Genomic DNA, 20,892 nt, shown 5'->3' with positions numbered 1-20,892 from the left:
GTTGGGGAGGAGAACTGAGGGAGCTGGGTATGGTGGATGTTTGTTTGTTTATGTGATTTTGATTTGGTAGGTTATTGTGTTTTTATATGCGTTTTATTAGTTCCGTTTTGATTAAGAATACGCCTAAGGCCTTGAAGTTTTCTAGTTTATTTTGTGGGTTTAGTATTGCTTCTAGAGTGAGAGCCTTGTTTAGATTGAGGGTGGTTTGTAATGCGGTTCGATGTGTTAGGTAGCGTGTGCAGTGGATGAGTGCGTGTTCTGGGGTTTCTGGTTGTTTGCAGTGTGGGCAGTTACCTGTAGTGTGTTTTTTTATTTTTTAGGTGGTTATTTAGGTTGGTGTGTCCTGTTTGGAGTTTAGTGATTACTCTGTCGAATGCCATGAGGCAGAGAGCATGTATATGTACATGTAGGGACAACAAAATTAATAAGATAACAAAAGGTGGAAACTTACAAAGGGTAGAAACTAACAAGGGAAGCCAACAGATGATTGGCGCTGATAGGTGATTAACAATAGACAATGCATGGAAGCCAGCACTTCGCAGTAATTAGCGCTGATAGTATGGAAGCCAGTAGATAAGTAATGGGTAACTTACACTGGGCAAACGGGAGGCTGGGTAATTAGCACTGATAGGTGAAAGAATGGACATAGCAAAGGGCAAATTGAATCACCTATAGCTGGCTTCAATTTGCCCTTTGCTATATCATCTGTTGGCTTCCCTTGTTTGTTTCTACCCTTTGTTATTTTCCACCTTTTGTTATCTTATTAATTTTGTTGACCTTACATGTACATGTTCCCTCTGCCTCATGGTATTCTTTCACCTGATGAAGTAGTAAGCATATACTCCGAAACGTTGTGTTCCTCATAATAAAGAAGTTGACATCCATATATTCTCTTCCTTATGTGTATCACTTCTAAACGCCTTTCAAAGATCTATTACGGTGTTATTGTTGCTAGCGGTAGCTGTAGTAGTTATTATTGTTGTTATTGGTATTTATCGTTGGTTTGTTTTGTTTGTTTGTTTGTTGTTTAACGCCGCACTCGGCAATATTCCAGCTATATGACGGCGGTCTGTAAATAGTCGAGTCAGGACCAGACAATCCAGTGACTGACATCATGAGCCGGGCAAGAATAGAGCTCCCCAGTAACCTATAGGCTTTAGGGCATGGTCGTTATAGAGGGGACTATGGAGATTGGAGGGTCAGGCTCGCTGACTTGGTTGATGCGTGTTATCGTATCCCCATTTCGTGGATCGATGCTCACGAAATCACTTACATGATTGTAGACTCAATAATATACCGATCGCCGTCATATAGCTGGAATATTGCTGAGTGCGGCGTTAAACAAACAAGTCAAAACCATGTGTATAGCATGGTGACCCAGCTTCCCACTGGTCCAGATAACATACGGGCATCTTCACGTTTTAAGGAATATGTTACTGATACAGCGGTAGAAACTAACGGTTTCAGTCCACTAGTCCTTACAATTATAATATATAGCAAACCCCTTAGAAACGGCAAATTTCTACTCGTCCTAAACTACAGTAAACTACGGTTATAACGAACACGCTTATAACGAACTGACGGATATAACGAACTTATTTTTTGGTCCCGACTACTTGCTGTTGTTATGCTGTATATGTACTTATAACGAACTACGGTTATAACGAACTAAAATTAGTAGTCCCTTTGAGTTCGTTATAACCGTAGTTTACTGTATTGGGCAGTTTGGCAAGAACTACAGGACGAGTGCCAATTTCTAATGCTGCTGATGCATACAACCTCGCCTGTATATGGGACTTGAACTCAATAAAAGACAAGGCGTGGCGATTTCCGGGCGTGTATTGACCGTAATCACATCGGGCGGGATTCCGCTGGTATTCACTGTACATTCCTGTTGCAAATAATCTCCCCCACTGATAAGACGCGTCAAGTCAACACAGCCAGGAAGCAAAAATATGTATAATTCTTTTAGCTATTAAGAATTTACCCATTAATCAATATATTTGGGTATTGATGTTTTCTTTGGGTATTCATGTTATCAATATCTTTGGTTTGATACTTTCATTGGTATTCAATAAATGTATAGTATTACTCAATTAAGTCCGCCTTAAATAAGCTCACACATGCGATATGTGGCTAAGTTACAATAAGTGAGACGAAGCAGGTGCACGTTTGTGAATTATTCACAGCAGAGTTTAGAGTTCGTATACATATATGTACGCTTTTGATCAGTTTGTTAATTGTAAGGTGATGCGCACTGGTACAGATCACATGTACTTGGACCGTTCCCCGCGGGGTATCAGAATAGGCCCCAGTACCCCATGCTTGTAGTAAGAGCCGAGCGGGCTGTTACAATGTACGATCTAGCTGATTATGGGTAACCATGACCCAACAATATCATAATCAACCATTTTCGAGAGGTTTGAAACACCGTTCTTCTTTGTTGGCAATATTCCAGCTACATGACGGCGGTCTGTAAATATTCGAGTCTGGACCAGACAATCCAGTGATTAATATCATGAGCATTGATCTACGCAATTGGGATCGATAACATTCAATAACCAAGTCAGCGAATCTGATCACCCGATCCCGTTAGTCAGTTTACCGTACAAAGAAACGATAACTTGCACAGGCGAACGAAGGCAATATATTATTATTAATTTTACGGTACAATTATTAGTAATTTCCTGATTAAGTAAAAGAGAAAATTACAAAAATATGATTTACTTCGATTAAAGTAGTGTTCAATGTATATAAAGTTCATGTGCTCAAAACTCTAAAGAAATTTGCATCACTATGACCACTAGGAAACATACATCCTCGTCTCAGCTTGTATTTCGTACTTGGCTGCCTACTTTAGACCTTTGTTCAACATACATACTTGTATGGCCAGTCCATGAAATACAAGTTTTCTTTCATATTGTTTTATAAATACGACTTTAGAAGTGTATTTACACCTAGGTATGTACATGTACATTCAAAGACATTCGTGATAGTTTATTTCCAGTACAGTTTCCCATTTCATCAGATTCTACAAAAGGAAAAGTTTGAAATAGAAAATGATTGTAGATCAATGAAAGTAATGGAATTATTTGTCATAAAAGGAAAATATATTCTTGCATTGAACATAAAAAATATAACTAGAAAAAAATTTAATATAAAGGGCTTTCAGTTATTATGCCTTTCTTTTTTTTCTTTGGGCCTAGCTAAACTACAGCTTCGAGGGAACATATACAATTGAAAATTGTGAAAAAATGACCCACCAGAATGCATTCATTTTGCTCTTAGACACGATTTTCTTTTTACAAATTCTATTTCTTACTAAACAAAGTAATTATTACTAACTATTTATGTCACTGATCGAAGTATTTGATAGTTCAGATAATGCAGAGTTAAAAGAAATCCCCTTAACTTGAAAACATTTTTTCATTCAGAATTATGTCGATTATTTATATATTGTGTGTAGATCTAATTAATAATTACCTTTACTCTTTGTGTTATAAACTGAACCATGCGAGATTCTAATATATGAGGCTAAAATATTAAAACGGTTGTTTAATATTGGATCCATTTTGACAGTTTTCACACTGTAAAACATTCCATTCCATTACTCAACGATATGCACATTATTTACTTGAAATATCAAGCCGTCAAACAGATATGAAAAGCACATGTGTCAACATATACCATCATTAGAAAACTGTGCCAAATATTCTGACAGTGTTAGTCAAGTGATAAACCGTCTCTTTCACTCGTCGACCGCAGTAGAAATCTTACTTTTCGTAATGTACTAGATCGTTCTAGTGTAGTCAAAGAGAATATTTTTATTGGGAAACCGAAAACACGTGTATCCATGAGACAACCACAACATTAGATCAGCTGTTTGACATGACGTCATCCACGTCACAACACGCGTGGTCAAATCACACGCACTTGTCCAGACGACAAAATCACAGCGCCGGAAAATCACCGACCGTCTATTAGCCTACACAAATAAAATTAAAGATTGTAACGTCATTGAACCCCAAAAAATAAAGCGTTTACTTACTGCTGACTTTTCTGAAAACATATCAAATAAGAGTTGAAGACTCGTAATAGATTATCATACGTTAATCGAGAGTACCGTCTACATAAATAATTTGTAAATCTAATATTAATTACATCTAATATCCATGGCAGAATGTTGGAAATACGAGTTGTCGTATTATGATAATATGTTAAATTTTCTGAGGTGATTTATAAAGTGTATTTGATTATATATACATATACAATTGGTTATCAATCATCTTGTACAATCACAGCATGTACCATGTACATTAGACTCACGGATAATACTGTGTCAGCAAACCAATCACAGCGCCATTATCACAGGTTCAATAAAAGGAAAAACAAATGGAAATCGAACTTTACAGCACATCGTATCCTTAAGCGGTTTAACCAAATGCAAAAAGGTATTGCTGTCATCATTTTAGAAGTTATGCTGATGTTTTCAATAATTGTATTATGATTGTATCGCGTGTACCATCGACAGAAACGGGGGTCGAGCTACCATATGTGAAACCGACCTTGACACAATTTGTTTAGAATATGGCGTCGACACACGTTAGATGTCGTGGCCACACTTTTGAAATCTCCTTTTGCCACAAAATGTCCAACGGTTAGGGCAATTCATTCACACGGTCAGGTAGTTTAAGAAATCACGCATGACTCTTAGTCATTTCATGTGAAAAAAGCAGCAGTTATTTGTCAAAACGGGCGAACATGAAAGATTTGTTTATTTGTTGTTGTTGCGGTAACCAACCTCACAACCATCACTAGCGGTATAAGAATGCTAGGAAACTGAGAGTTATCGCCCTTCCGTTAGTGCCGCTTGTTGCCTAGCTACCGATCTCAGCAAAACGACGCCATTGTTGTTGCTAATGCATCTGCTATATCTCTCTGTTGTCAATCAATTTCTACCTTCGATTTTGAACATCGCTTGAGTTTTCAACATGATGTCAAGTAGTTATGTTCAAGGTACCAATATATCACAGTTTTAGGATGATTTTGTTTCAATCTGTTTTTTAATGTGGTGTGACGGGCCGATGTTTGTTATTGTCCTTTTTGTTCATAACGAACTGAATACACCCCCGTAAATTTTACGTTGATAAACGTACTGAAACGTTTCTTTGGATGTACTAAACGTGTTCCTTGTGTTTTTATGTAATATCTGATTAACTTAAATGGCTAATCCTCACATATGTAATGATAGATGTCCACTATATTCTTTAGTGTATCAAATATAAACACGATACAAATACACACAAGTAAACATGGTATACGTATGTCTACATGCTTACTTGTACCAGATTATGACTTCCCGTGTACTCTCTGTTTAACGTATTCTTATCACTTCGTTTCTCCCCCATACAGACAGGATGTTTCACCAGGATTTCACCCCTGCTGCCACTCCTGTCCCACGTCGAGTAGGTGTGCTAGGCTTGTAGAAACAGAAACAGAATAAAACGTGACATTAATTTTCTCAGTATTTGCTTTTGCAACCGATTCCTATGTAAGTCTAGTGTTGTTCCATATCCTTCTCCTGTATGACCACTCTTTCCTAACCCAGCTCACAACTAACCTTACCTATCACCCTTGTCTCATCACTTCTCTCTTTCCACCTCCTCCCCAGCGTCCTTGTGTGTACCGCCCTGAACCCCTGTCCGCCCTCCCCACCTCCTACACCTCTGTCCCCGACCCAGCCCCTGTCTGTGTTTCTGTCAACATCACCGGCCACGTTATTATGGTTGACACCGACTTTGTGGAGATCGATCTCGGCAATGAGGAAGACACACAACCCCTCCCACCCCAGTCCTTCCTGAGGGCCTTGCTGTCCCGCTTCATCCGTCTGGTCAAGAGAGTCTTCACCTCCAACAAAGACAACGTTTAAGTGACATTTAACACCATTCCCCATTCTTCTTTTTCGGGACATTTTGGCACATGAATTAACAATATTCCCTGTTTTCATTCCCACTTGGTTGTTCTTTCGTTAGTAAATCATGATGTTATTGTTCTAATTGTTGTTTGCTGCTGTATTTTATATCAAATGTAGATGTCCGGTTACACATCGATCAAACACCATCATCGCCATCACGCCCATATTCAAAAGACATTACAGTTATGCAAGCTCATTTGTCAGTCTGGGAGTCTACGTTCGTAGATCTCCTAAGGTCTGTGACAGCATGGCGAATAAATATCGAATACACATCAATAATGACCACTGAATATGTTACTGTGTGACTTTAAACACGGACTAACTCTTACGCAGATAATCATTTAATTCGAGATTGGTAAAGAGCCTGGGAATTTTGCAAGTCACGATGTTTGGATTTGGTTGGTTTGCTTGTATTCAGCAATATGACGGCGGTCTGTAAATAATCGAGGCTTGACCAGGCAATCCGGTGATTGACATCATGAACATCGATCCCCGCAATTGGGATCGATGACATGCATCGAACATGAAAGAGAACTGGTCGACAAGAAATCGCTGCACAGCTATGAATGCAAACGTGTCCTGTCCATCACTTCGGGCTTGTTTTGATCATGAACTTCCTGCCCATAAATATATACTATACGTCTCAATATTAACGATCATAGCTATCTTCCCACATCTTAGATTTGAATATTATCTGTAAATCAGTATCATAAACAGAAAGACAATCTGCACTGTCGTTTCGTCTCTCGCGCCGTGCTAAATCGTCATGACAGACGTCGATAGAAATATGCAATACTTGAACAAAACACTTCCGTTGCGGACTAAACGTCAGAAGTCTTATGCCGATAACTGTACAGTGGGGAAAAGTAAATATTTCTGACCAGTCTGAAGGGGTAGCCACTAAGGTAAAGTCCCCCTGCCAGGCACCAGGAGGGATAGCCACTAACCTAAGTCCCCCTGCCAGGCACCAGGAGGGATAGCCACTAAGCTAAAGTCCCCCTGCCAGGCACCAGGAGGGATAGCCACTAACCGAAGTCCCCCTGCCAGGCACATGGAGGGATAGCCACTAAGCTAAAGTCCCCCCTGCCAGGCACCAGGAGGGATAGCCACTAAGCTAAAGTCCCCCTGCAAAGCACCAGGAGGGGATAGGCACTAAGCTAAACTCCCCCATGCGAGCACCAGTAGACGTAGCCACTAAGCTAAACTCCCCCTGGCAGGCACCAGTAGAAGTAGCCACTAAACTAAAGTACCCCTGCCAGGCACCAGGAGTGATAGCCACTAAGGTAAACTCCCCCTGCCAGGCACCAGGAGGAGTAGCCATTAAGCTTAACTCCCCCTGCCAGGCACCAGGAGGAGTAGCCATTAAACTAAAGTCCCCCTGCCAGGGGTAGCCACTTAGCTAAACTCCCCCTGCCAGGCACCAGGAGGAGTAGCCATTAAACTAAACTCCCCCTGCCAGGGGTAGCCACTAAGGTAAAGTCCCCCTGCCAGGGGTAGCCACTCCCTTAGTGAGAGAGTTTGCTCGTCCACTACCTGTATGAATATTCCACCAAACATAAAGCAATTTACATATTGTACCCATTTGGGGTATCTCACCCGTCAACTCTCTATCTTTGATGGGATGCCACATCAACTTTCTGGTAGCCAACTACAGATAATAGTAAATCATTCAATGTCAACAGGACGTCTACAGGGGAACCTCGTCAGTCCGCACAGTACTGTTTCCAGAGAAAGCTGTCTAGATTATCGAATCAGGGATACGTATTAATATCCCTTTGATTATTCAAATATAAGCAGAGCGGATACAGATGTTTTGTACCCTTGAACCCAACCCAATCCCAATCCCAACCCCAACCCCATGCAATCTCTTTGGATACCCCTATTGTTAATCCTGTGTTTCGTTCGTCGCGCCATTGACCATACACCGATGGGTATATAGTCTCTGGGTCAACTGTAAACCAGAGTTCTTTTCACCAAATGGGTGCACTGTGTTTTATGCCATATTGACTAAACGACACATCAATTAATATTCTAGGAGGCTGTGATTTGTGTTAGGGACAGGATATATTTTCGGTCTGTGCTTCAAAACAAGTAATATATTCCTGTACAAGGAGAAACCAAACACTTCTTTTCACAAGATATTTCAGGACATCCTGCATGGTAACGAACAATTAATAATTTTAGGCAAAACATTAGTATTCCTATTTTACATTATAAATTAACGTTTTCAATTATTCTTCTTTACATTCCAATGGTCCATCCTAATTCATTTTAGACTGTCGAAACACTATGTTTGTGGCGATATGTTGCTTGTAACCGCACACGACTAGGATAGGGGGCCATAACCCAGAACAGCCGTGGTAAACGTTTATTATTTGTAGACTCCCCAGGGAGCGGATAATGAAAATCAAGTGCACATGGATCCATTGCGAGTCTAGCGCAGTAACGGTACACACATTATTTTTAGTAGTAGTAGTAGTAGTAGTAGTAGTAGTAGTAGTAGTAGTGCAAAACACCAGTTCAATTATTTAGCGATTTTGGTTCTCATAGTGGTAGGCGGTATCGTAAGAGTTTAGCAAGCCCAAAGTCTGATAATGTTCATCTTCAACAATTTGACCAGTCGTTGACCTTATGGTTCGATCGGAATGCCTTTATGTTCGAAATCGGTTGCCCTTACATGAACATATATATGCTCTCTGCCTCATGGCATTCTTTCACCTGATGAAGGAGTAAGCATATACACCTAAACGTTGTGTTCCTCATAATAAAGAAGTTAACATCCATATATTCTCTTCCTTATGTGTATCACTTCTAAATACCTTTCAAAGACCTACTATTGTTGTTATTGTTATTCATCGTTGGTTTGTTTGTTTGTTGTTTAACGCCGCACTCAGCAATATTCCAGCTATATGACGGCGGTCTGTAAATATTCGAGTCTGGACCAGAAAATCCAGTGATTAATATCATGAGCATCGATCTACGCAATTGGGATCGATGACATGCATCAACCAAGTCAGCGAATCTGATCACCCGATCCCATTAGTCAGTTTACCGTACAAAGAAACGATAACTTGCACAGGCGAACGAAGGCAATATATTATTATTAATCTTACGGTACAATCATTAGTAATTTCCTGATTAAGTGAAAGAGAAAATAACAAAAATATGAATTACTTCGATTAAAGAAGTGTTCAATGTATAATAGAAAGTTCATGTGCTCAAAACTCTAAAGAAATTTGCTTCGCTATGACCACCAGGAAACATACATCCTCGTCTCAGCTTGTATTTGGCTCTTGGCTGCCTACTTTAGACCTTTGCCAAAAGGGGGCACGGGTGGCCCAGTCGTCTAAAGCGCCGCGATTCGCTGTGCAGAGTTGCGTCCCTTGGGCACGCCAGAAACCTATGATTGTCGGTTCGAATCCAGGTTCGCCCCGATTATGTTTCTAGGTTTGTCAGCACCATACCCGTGCTCTTGGGTTTCACCGAAGTGGTAAACGTCTGAGACCTGCATCACTTCGAGCTTTCCTCCCACATTAAGCTGACACGCCGCTATGTAACTGGAATACTGTTAAAAGCGGCGTTAAACCGAACTCACTCACTCACTCATTAGAAAATTGTGCCAAATATTCTCACAGTGTTAGTCGAGTGATAAACCGTCTCTTTCACTCGTCGACCGCAGTGGAAATCTTCCTTTTCGTGATGTACTAGATCTTTCTAGTTCAGTCAGAGAGAATATTATTATTTTATTTTGGAAACCGAAAACACGTGTATCCATGAGACAACCACAACATTAGATCAGCTGTTTGACATGACGTCAACCACGTCACAACACGCGTGGTCAAATCACACGCACTTGTCCAGACGACAAAATCACAGCGCCGGGAAATCACCCTCCGTCTATTAGCCTACACAAATAAAATTAAAGATTGTAACGTCATTGACCAAAAAAAACAAAGCGTTTACTTACTGCTGACTTTTCTGAAAACATATCAAATAAGAGTTGAAGACTCGCAATAGATTATCATACGTTAATAATAATTAATTACATCTAATATCCATGGCAGAATATTGGAAATACGAGTTGTCGTATTATGATAAGATGTTAAATTTTCTGAGGAGATTTATAAAGTGTATTTGATTATATATACATATACAATTGGTTATCAATCATCTTGTACAATCACAGCATGTACCATGTACATTAGACTCACGGATAATACTGTGTCAGCAAACCAATCATAGCGCCATTATCACAGTTTCAATAAAAGGAAAAACAAATAGAAATCGAACTTTAAAGCACATCGTATCCTTAGGCGGTCAAACCAAATGCAAAAAGGTATTGCTGTCATCATTTTAGAAGTTATGCTGATGTTTTCAATAATTGTATTATGATTGTATCGCGTGTACCATCGACAGAAACGGGGTTCGAGCTACCATATGTGAAACCGACCTTGACACAATTTGTTTAGAATATGGCGTCGACACACGTTAGATGTCGTGGCCACACTTTTGAAATCTCCTTTTGCCACAAAATGTCCAACGGTTAGGGCAATTCATTCACACGGTCAGGTAGTTTGAGAAATCACGCATGACTCTTAGTCATTTCATGTGAAAAAAGCAGCAGTTATTTGTCAAAACGGGCGAACATGAAAGATTTGTTTATTTGTTGTTGTTGCGGTAACCAACCTCACAACCATCACTAGCGGTATAAGAATGCTAGGAAACTGAGAGTTATCGCCCTTCCGTTAGTGCCGCTTGTTGCCTAGCTACCGATCTCAGCAAAACGACGCCATTGTTGTTGCTACTGCATAGATCTGCTATATCTCTCTGTTGTCAATCAATTTCTACCTTCGATTTTGAACATCGCTTGAGTTTTCAACATGATGTCAAGTAGTTATGTTCAAGGTACCAATATATCACAGTTTTAGGATGCTTTTGTTTCAATCTGTTTTTTAATGTGGTGTGACGGGCCGATGTGTTTTATTGTCCTCTTTGTTCATAACGAACTGAATACACCCCGTACAATTTTACGTTGATAAACGTACTGAACCGTTTCTTTGGATGTACTAAACGTGTTCCTTGTGTTTTTATGTAATATCTGATTAACTTAAATGGCTAATCCTCACATATGTAATGAACATTTTCTGCCCCGATAGATGTCCACTATATTCTTTATTGTATCAAATATAAACACGATACAAATACACACAAGTAAACATGGTATACGTATGTCTACATGCTTACTTGTACCTGATTATGACTTCCTGTGTGTACTCTCTGTTTAACGTATTCTTATCACTTCGTTTCTCCCCCATACAGACAGGATGTTTCACCAGGATTTCACCCCTGCTGCCACTCCTGTCCCACATCGAGTAGGTGTGCTAGGCTTGTAGAAACAGAAACAGAATAAACGTGACATTAATTTTCTCAGTATTTGCTTTTGCAACCGATTCCTATGTAAGTCTAGTGTTGTTCCATATCCTTCTCCTGTATGACCACTCTTTCCTAACCCAGCTCACAACTAACCTTACCTATCACCCTTGTCTCATCACTTCTCTCTTTCCACCTCCTCTCCAGCGTCCTTGTGTGTACCGCCCTGAACCCCTGTCCGCCCTCCCCACCTCCTACACCTCTGTCCCCGTCCCAGCCCCTGTCTCTGTTTCTGTCAACATCACCGGCCACGTCATTATGGTTGACACTGACTTTGTGGAGATCGATCTCGGCCGTGAGGAAGACACACAACCCCTCCCACCCCAGTCCTTCCTGAGAGCCTTGCTGTCCCGCTTCATCCGTCTGGTCAAGAGAGTCTTCACCTCCAACAAAGACAACGTATAAGTGACATTTAACACCATTCACCATTCTTCTTTTGGGGGACATTTTGGCACATGAATTAACAATATTCCCTGTTTTCATTCCCACGTGGTTGTTCTTTCGTTAGTAAATCATGATGTTATTGTTCTAATTGTTGTTTGCTGCTGTATTTTATATCAAATGTAGATGTCCGGTTACACATGGATCAAACACCATCATCGCCATCACGCCCATATTCAAAAGCTTCCAGTGACATTACAGTTATGCAAGCTCATTTGTCAGTCTGGGAGTCTACGTTCGTAGATCTCCTAAGGTCTGTGACAGCATGGCGAATAAATATCGAATACACATCAATAATGACCACTGAATATGTTACTGTGTGACTTTAAACACGGACTAACTCTTACACAGATAATCATTTAATTCGAGATTGGTAAAGAGCCTGGGAATTTGCAAGTCACGATGTTTGGATTTGGTTGGTTTGCTTGTATTCAGCAATATGACGGCGGTCTGTAAATAATCGAGGCTTGACCAGACAATCCAGTGATTGACATCTTGAACATCGATCCACGCAATTGGGATCGATGACATGCATCGAACATGAAAGAGAACTGGTCGACAAGAAATCGCGGCACAGCTATGAATGCGAACGTGTCCTGTCCATCACTTCGGACTTGTTTTGATCATGAACTTCCTGCCCATAAATATACACTATACGTCTTAATATTAACGATCATAGCTATCTTTCCACATCTTAGATTTGAATGTTATCTGTAAATCAGTAAGCTAAGCTAAAGTCCCCCTGCCAGGCACCAGGAGGGATAGCCACTAAGCTAAAGTCCCCCTCCCAGGCACCAGGAGGGATAGCCACTAAGCTAAAGTCCCCCTGCCAGGCACCAGGAGGGGATAGCCACTAAGGTTAACTCCCCCTGGCAGGCACCAGGAGTGATAGCCACTAAGCTAAACTCCCCCTGCCAAGCACCAGGAGGGGATAGCCACTAAGCAAAAGTGCCCCTGCCAGGCACCAGGAGGGATAGCCACTAAGCTAAAGTCCCCCTGCCAGGCACCAGGAGGGGATAGCCACTAAGCTAAAGTCCCCCTGCCAGGCACCAGGAGGGATAGCCACTAAGCTAAAGTCCCCCTGCCAGGCACCAGGAGGGATAGCCACTAAGCTAAAGTCCCCCTGCCAGGCACCAGGAGGGGATAGCCACTTAGCTAAAGTCCCCCTGCCAGGCACCAGGAGGGGATAGCCACTAAAGTAAACTTCCCCCTGCCAGGCACCAGTAGGAGTAGCCACTTAGCTAAACTCAACCTGCCAGGCACCAGGAGGAGTAGCCACTTAGCTAAACTCACCCTGCCAGGCACCAGTAGGAGTAGCCACTAAGGTAAACTCACCCTGCCAGGCACCAGTAGGAGTAGCCACTTAGCTAAACTCACCCTGCCAGGGGTAGCCACTAAGCTAAAGTCCCCCTGCCAGGCACCAGGAGGGATAGCCACTAAGCTAAAGTCCCCCTGCCAGGGGTAGCCACTCCCTTAGTGAGAGGGTTTGCTCGTCCACCCAACCCCATGCAATCTCTTTGGATACCCCTATTGTTAATCCCGTGTTTCGTTCGTCGCGCCATTGACCATACACCGATGGGTATATAGTCTCTGGGTCAACTGTAAACCAGAGTTCTTTTCACCAAATGGGTGCACTGTGTTTTATGCCATACTGACTAAACGACACATCAATTAATATTCTAGGAGGCTGTGTTTTGTGTTAGGGACAGGATATATTTTCGGTCTGTGCTTCAAAACAAGTAATATATTCCTGTACAAGGAGAAACCAAACACTTCTTTTCACAAGACATTTCAGGACATCCTGCATGTTAACGAACAATTAATAATTTTAGGCAAAACATTAGTATTCCTATTTTACATTATAAATTAACGTTTTCAATCATTCTTCTTTACATTCCAATGGTCCATCCTAATTCATTTTAGACTGTCGAAACACTATGTTTGTGGCGATATGTTGCTTGTAACCGCACACGACTAGGATAGGGGGCCATAACCCAGAACAGCCGTGGTAAACGTTTATTATTTGTAGACTCCCCAGGGAGCGGATAATGAAAATCAAGTGCACATGGATCCATTGCGAGTCTAGCGCAGTAACGGTACACACATTATTTTTAGTAGTAGTAGTAGTAGTAGTAGTAGTAGTGCAAAACACCAGTTCAATTATTTAGCGATTTTGGTTCTCATAGTGGTAGGCGGTATAGTAAGAGTTTAGCAAGCCCAAAGTCTGATAATGTTCATCTTCAACAATTTGACCAGTCGTTGACCTTATGGTTCGATCGGAATGCCTTTATGTTCGAAATCGGTTGCCCTTACATGAACATATATATGCTCTCTGACTCATGGCATTCTTTCACCTGATGAAGGAGTAAGCATATACTCCGAAACGTTGTGTTCCTCATAATAAAGAAGTTGACATCCATATATTCTCTTCCTTATGTGTATCACTTCTAAATACCTTTCAAAGACCTATTATTGTTGTTATTGTTATTTATCGTTGGTTTGTTTGTTTGTTGTTTAACGCCGCACTCAGCAATATTCCAGCTATATGACGGCGGTCTGTAAATATTCGAGTCTGGACCAGACAATCCATTGATTAATATCATGAGCATCGATCTACGCAATTGGGATCGATGACATGCATCAACCAAGTCAGCGAATCTGATCACCCGATCCCATTAGTCAGTTTACCGTACAAGGAAACGATAACTTGCACAGGCGAACGAAGGCAATATATTATTATTAATCTTACGGTACAATCATTAGTAATTTCCTGATTAAGTGAAAGAGAAAATTACAAAAATATGAATTACTTCGATTAAAGAAGTGTTCAATGTATAATATAAAGTTCATGTGCTCAAAACTCTAAAGAAATTTGCTTCGCTATGACCACCAGGAAACATACATCCTCGTCTCAACTTGTATTTGGCTCTTGGCTGCCTACTTTAGACCTTTGCCAAATGGGGGCACGGGTGGCCCAGTCGTCTAAAGCGTGCGATTCGCTGTGCAGAGTTGCGTCCCTTGGGCACGCCAGAAACCTATGATTGTCGGTTCGAATCCAGGTTCGCCCCGATTATGTTTCTAGGTTTGTCAGCACCATACCCGTGCTCTTGGGTTTCACCGAAGTGGTAAACGTCTGAGACCTGCATCACTTCGAGCTTTCCTCCCACATTAAGCTGACACGCCGCTATGTAACTGGAATACTGTTGAAAGCGGCGTTAAACCGAACTCACTCACACACTCATTAGAAAATTGTGCCAAATATTCTCACAGTGTTAGTCGAGTGATAAACCGTCTCTTTCACTCGTCGACCGCAGTGGAAATCTTCCTTTTCGTGATGTACTAGATCTTTCTAGTTCAGTCAAAGAGAATATTATTATTTTATTTTGGAAACCGAAAACATGTGTATCCATGAGACAACCACAACATTAGATCAGCTGTTTGACATGACGTCATCCACGTCACAACACGCGTGGTCAAATCACACGCACTTGTCCAGACGACAAAATCACAGCGCCGGGAAATCACCCTCCGTCTATTAGCCTACACAAATAAAATTAAAGATTGTAACGTCATTGACCCAAAACAATAAAGCGTTTACTTACTGCTGACCTTTCTGAAAACATATCAAATAAGAGTTGAAGACTCGCAATAGATTATCATACGTTAATAATAATTAATTACATCTAATATCCATGGCAGAATATTGGAAATACGAGTTGTCGTATTATGATAAGATGTTAAATTTTCTGAGGAGATTTATAGAGTGTATTTGATTATATATACATATACAATTGGTTATCAATCATCTTGTACAATCACAGCATGTACCATGTACATTAGACTCACGGATAATACTATTTCAGCAAACCAATCATAGCGCCATTATCACAGTTTCAATAAAAGGAAAAACAAATAGAAATCGAACTTTAAAGCACATCGTATCCTTAAGCGGTCAAACCAAATGCAAAAAGGTATTGCTGTCATCATTTTAGAAGTTATGCTGATGTTTTCAATAATTGTATTATGATTGTATCGCGTGTACCATCGACAGAAACGGGGGTCGAGCTACCATATGTGAAACCGACCTTGATACAATTTGTTTAGAATATGGCGTCGACACACGTTAGATGTCGTGGCCACACTTTTGAAATCTCCTCATGCCACAAAATGTCAAACAGTTAGGGCAATTCATTCACACGGTCAGGTAGTTTGAGAAATCACGCATGACTCTAAGTCATTTCATGTGAAAAAAGCAGCAGTTATTTGTCAAAACGGGCGAACATGAAAGATTTGTTTGTTTGTTGTTGTTGCGGTAACCAACCTCGCAACCATCACTAGCGGTATAAGAATGCTAGGAAACTGAGAGTTATCGCCCTTCCGTTAGTGCCGCTTGTTGCCTAGCTACCGATCTCAGCAAAACGACGCCATTGTTGTTGCTACTGCATAGATCTGCTACATCTCTCTGTTGTCAATCAATTTCTACCTTCGATTTTGAACATCGCTTGAGTTTTCAACATGATGTCAAGTAGTTATGTTCAAGGTACCAATATATCACAGTTTTAGGATGATTTTGTTTCAATCTGTTTTTTAATGTGGTGTGACGGGCCGATGTGTTTTATTGTCCTCTTTGTTCATAACGAACTGAATACACCCCGTACAATTTTACGTTGATAAACGTACTGAAACGTTTCTTTGGATGTACTAAACGTGTTCCTTGTGTTTTTATGTAATATCTGATTAACTTAAATGGCTAATCCTCACATATGTAATGAACATTTTCTGCCCCGATAGATGTCCACTATATTCTTTATTGTATCAAATATAAACACGATACAAATACACACAAGTAAACATGGTATACGTATGTCTACATGCTTACTTGTACCTTATTATGACTTCCTGTGTACTCTCTGTTTAACGTATTCTTATCACTTCGTTTCTCCCCCATACAGACAGGATGTTTCACCAGGATTTCACCCCTGCTGCCACTCCTGTCCCACATCGAGTAGGTGTGCTAGGCTTGTAGAAACAGAAACAGAATAAACGTGACATTAATTTTCTCAGTATTTGCTTTTGCAACCGATTCCTATGTAAGTCTAGTGTTGTTCCATATCCTTCTCCTGTATGACCACTCTTTCCTAACCCAGCTCACAACTAACCTTACCTATCACCCTTGTCTCATCACTTCTCTCTTTCCACCTCCTCTCCAGCGTCCTTGTGTGTACCGCCCTGAACCCCTGTCCACCCTCCCCACCTCCTACACCTCTGTCCCCGACCCAGTCCCTGTCTCTGTTTCTGTCAACATCACCGGCCACGTCATTATGGTTGACACCGACTTTGTGGAGATAGATCTCGGCCGTGAGGAAGACACACAACCCCTCCCACCCCAGTCCTTCCTGAGGGCCTTGCTGTCCCGCTTCATCCGTCTGGTCAAGAGAGTCTTCACCTCCAACAAAGACAACGTATAAGTGACATTTAACACCATTCCCCATTCTTCTTTTGGGGGACATTTTGGCACATGAATTAACAATATTCCCTGTTTTCATTCCCACGTGGTTGTTCTTTCGTTAGTAAATCATGATGTTATTGTTCTAATTGGTGTTTGCTGCTGTATTTTATATCAAATGTAGATGTCCGGTTACACATCGATCAAACACCATCATCGCCATCACGCCCATATTCAAAAGCTTCCAGTGACATTACAGTTATGCAAGCTCATTTGTCAGTCTGGGAGTCTACGTTCGTAGATCTCCTAAGGTCTGTGACAGCATGGCGAATAAATATCGAATACACATCAATAATGACCACTGAATATGTTACTGTGTGACTTTAAACACGGACTAACTCTTACGCAGATAATCATTTAATTCGAGATTGGTAAAGAGCCTGGGAATTTGCAAGTCACGATGTTTGGATTTGGTTGGTTTGCTTGTATTCAGCAATATGACGGCGGTCTGTAAATAATCGAGGCTTGACCAGACAATCCAGTGATTGACATCTTGAACATCGATCCACGCAATTGGGATCGATGACATGCATCGAACATGAAAGAGAACTGGTCGACAAGAAATCGCGGCACAGCTATGAATGCGAACGTGTCCTGTCCATCACTTCGGACTTGTTTTGATCATGAACTTCCTGCCCATAAATATATACTATACGTTTCAATATTAACGATCATAGCTATCTTCCCACATCTTAGATTTGAATATTATCTGTAAATCAGTATCATAAACAGAAAGACAATCTGCACTGTCGTTTCGTCTCTCGCGCCGTGCTAAATCGTCATGACAGACGTCGATAGAAATATGCAATACTTGAACAAAACACTTCCGTTGCGGACTAAACGTCAGAAGTCTTATGCCGATAACTGTACAGTGGGGAAAAGTAAATATTTCTGACCAGTCTGAAGGGGTAGCCACTAAGGTAAAGTCCCCCTGCCAGGCACCAGGAGGGATAGCCACTAACCTAAGTCCCCATGCCAGGCACCAGGAGGGATAGCCACTAAGCTAAAGTCCCCCTGCCAGGCACCAGGAGGGATAGCCACTAACCGAAGTCCCCCTGCCAGGCACATGGAGGGATAGCCACTAAGCTAAAGTCCCCCCTGCCAGGCACCAGGAGGGATAGCCACTAAGCTAAAGTCCCCCTGCAAAGCACCAGGAGGGGATAGGCACTAAGCTAAACTCCCCCATGCGAGCACCAGTAGACGTAGCCACTAAGCTAAACTCCCCCTGGCAGGCACCAGTAGAAGTAGCCACTAAACTAAAGTACCCCTGCCAGGCACCAGGAGTGATAGCCACTAAGGTAAACTCCCCCTGGCAGGCACCAGGAGGAGTAGCCATTAAGCTTAACTCCCCCTGCCAGGCACCAGGAGGAGTAGCCATTAAACTAAAGTCCCCCTGCCAGGGGTAGCCACTTAGCTAAACTCCCCCTGCCAGGCACCAGGAGGAGTAGCCATTAAACTAAACTCCCCCTGCCAGGGGTAGCCACTAAGGTAAAGTCCCCCTGCCAGGGGTAGCCACTCCCTTAGTGAGAGAGTTTGCTCGTCCACTACCTGTATGAATATTCCACCAAACATAAAGCAATTTACATATTGTACCCATTTGGGGTATCTCACCCGTCAACTCTCTATCTTTGATGGGATGCCACATCAACTTTCTGGTAGCCAACTACAGATAATAGTAAATCATTCAATGTCAACAGGACGTCTACAGGGGAACCTCGTCAGTCCGCACAGTACTGTTTCCAGAAAAAGCTGTCTAGATTATCGAATCAGGGATACGTATTAATATCCCTTTGATTATTCAAATATAAGCAGAGCGGATACAGATGTTTTGTACCCTTGAACCCAACCCAATCCCAATCCCAACCCCAACCCCATGCAATCTCTTTGGATACCCCTATTGTTAATCCTGTGTTTCGTTCGTCGCGCCATTGACCATACACCGATGGGTATATAGTCTCTGGGTCAACTGTAAACCAGAGTTCTTTTCACCAAATGGGTGCACTGTGTTTTATGCCATATTGACTAAACGACACATCAATTAATATTCTAGGAGGCTGTGATTTGTGTTAGGGACAGGATATATTTTCGGTCTGTGCTTCAAAACAAGTAATATATTCCTGTACAAGGAGAAACCAAACACTTCTTTTCACAAGATATTTCAGGACATCCTGCATGGTAACGAACAATTAATAATTTTAGGCAAAACATTAGTATTCCTATTTTACATTATAAATTAACGTTTTCAATCATTCTTCTTTACATTCCAATGGTCCATCCTAATTCATTTTAGACTGTCGAAACACTATGTTTGTGGCGATATGTTGCTTGTAACCGCACACGACTAGGATAGGGGGCCATAACCCAGAACAGCCGTGGTAAACGTTTATTATTTGTAGACTCCCCAGGGAGCGGATAATGAAAATCAAGTGCACATGGATCCATTGCGAGTCTAGCGCAGTAACGGTACACACATTATTTTTAGTAGTAGTAGTAGTAGTAGTAGTAGTAGTAGTGCAAAACACCAGTTCAATTATTTAGCGATTTTGGTTCTCATAGTGGTAGGCGGTATAGTAAGAGTTTAGCAAGCCCAAAGTCTGATAATGTTCATCTTCAACAATTTGACCAGTCGTTGACCTTATGGTTCGATCGGAATGCCTTTATGTTCGAAATCGGTTGCCCTTACATGAACATATATATGCTCTCTGACTCATGGCATTCTTTCACCTGATGAAGGAGTAAGCATATACTCCGAAACGTTGTGTTCCTCATAATAAAGAAGTTGACATCCATATATTCTCTTCCTTATGTGTATCACTTCTAAATACCTTTCAAAGACCTATTATTGTTGTTATTGTTATTTATCGTTGGTTTGTTTGTTTGTTGTTTAACGCCGCACTCAGCAATATTCCAGCTATATGACGGCGGTCTGATCACCCGATCCCATTAGTCAGTTTACCGTACAAGGAAACGATAACTTGCACAGGCGAACGAAGGCAATATATTATTATTAATCTTACGGTACAATCATTAGTAATTTCCTGATTAAGTGAAAGAGAAAATTACAAAAATATGAATTACTTCGATTAAAGAAGTGTTCAATGTATAATATAAAGTTCATGTGCTCAAAACTCTAAAGAAATTTGCTTCGCTATGACCACCAGGAAACATACATCCTCGTCTCAACTTGTATTTGGCTCTTGGCTGCCTACTTTAGACCTTTGCCAAATGGGGGCACGGGTGGCCCAGTCGTCTAAAGCGTGCGATTCGCTGTGCAGAGTTGCGTCCCTTGGGCACGCCAGAAACCTATGATTGTCGGTTCGAATCCAGGTTCGCCCCGATTATGTTTCTAGGTTTGTCAGCACCATACCCGTGCTCTTGGGTTTCACCGAAGTGGTAAACGTCTGAGACCTGCATCACTTCGAGCTTTCCTCCCACATTAAGCTGACACGCCGCTATGTAACTGGAATACTGTTGAAAGCGGCGTTAAACCGAACTCACTCACACACTCATTAGAAAATTGTGCCAAATATTCTCACAGTGT

General features: G+C 41.4%; 2 protein-coding genes and 1 long non-coding RNA gene across 3 annotated transcripts; all 3 read left to right on the top strand.

The window, feature by feature from the left end:
- The first annotated feature begins 4,885 nt into the window (after window positions 1-4,885).
- Window positions 4,886-6,123, top strand: LOC125379976. The gene is made up of 3 exons (XM_048395903.1): window positions 4,886-5,016; window positions 5,413-5,465; window positions 5,672-6,123. Exons 1-3 carry the CDS (start codon window positions 4,992-4,994, stop codon window positions 5,927-5,929), a joined length of 336 nt encoding a protein of 111 aa, XP_048251860.1. The 5' UTR covers window positions 4,886-4,991; the 3' UTR covers window positions 5,930-6,123.
- Window positions 6,124-10,757: 4,634 nt separating this feature from the next.
- Window positions 10,758-12,170, top strand: LOC124142137. The gene is made up of 3 exons (XM_048395902.1): window positions 10,758-10,879; window positions 11,294-11,346; window positions 11,552-12,170. Exons 1-3 carry the CDS (start codon window positions 10,855-10,857, stop codon window positions 11,807-11,809), a joined length of 336 nt encoding a protein of 111 aa, XP_048251859.1. The 5' UTR covers window positions 10,758-10,854; the 3' UTR covers window positions 11,810-12,170.
- Window positions 12,171-16,177: 4,007 nt separating this feature from the next.
- Window positions 16,178-16,904, top strand: LOC124142136. Its single transcript, XR_007220969.1, has 2 exons — window positions 16,178-16,385; window positions 16,798-16,904. It is a non-coding gene; the product is annotated as an uncharacterized LOC124142136 (long non-coding RNA).
- Window positions 16,905-20,892: the final 3,988 nt, after the last annotated feature.

This window comes from Haliotis rufescens, unplaced genomic scaffold (genome assembly GCF_023055435.1).
Source record: "Haliotis rufescens isolate VD_foot unplaced genomic scaffold, xgHalRufe1.0.p SCAF_15, whole genome shotgun sequence".
Classification (NCBI taxonomy): Eukaryota; Metazoa; Mollusca; class Gastropoda; order Lepetellida; family Haliotidae; genus Haliotis; species Haliotis rufescens.
This window is presented reverse-complemented; position numbering and strand designations above follow the sequence as displayed.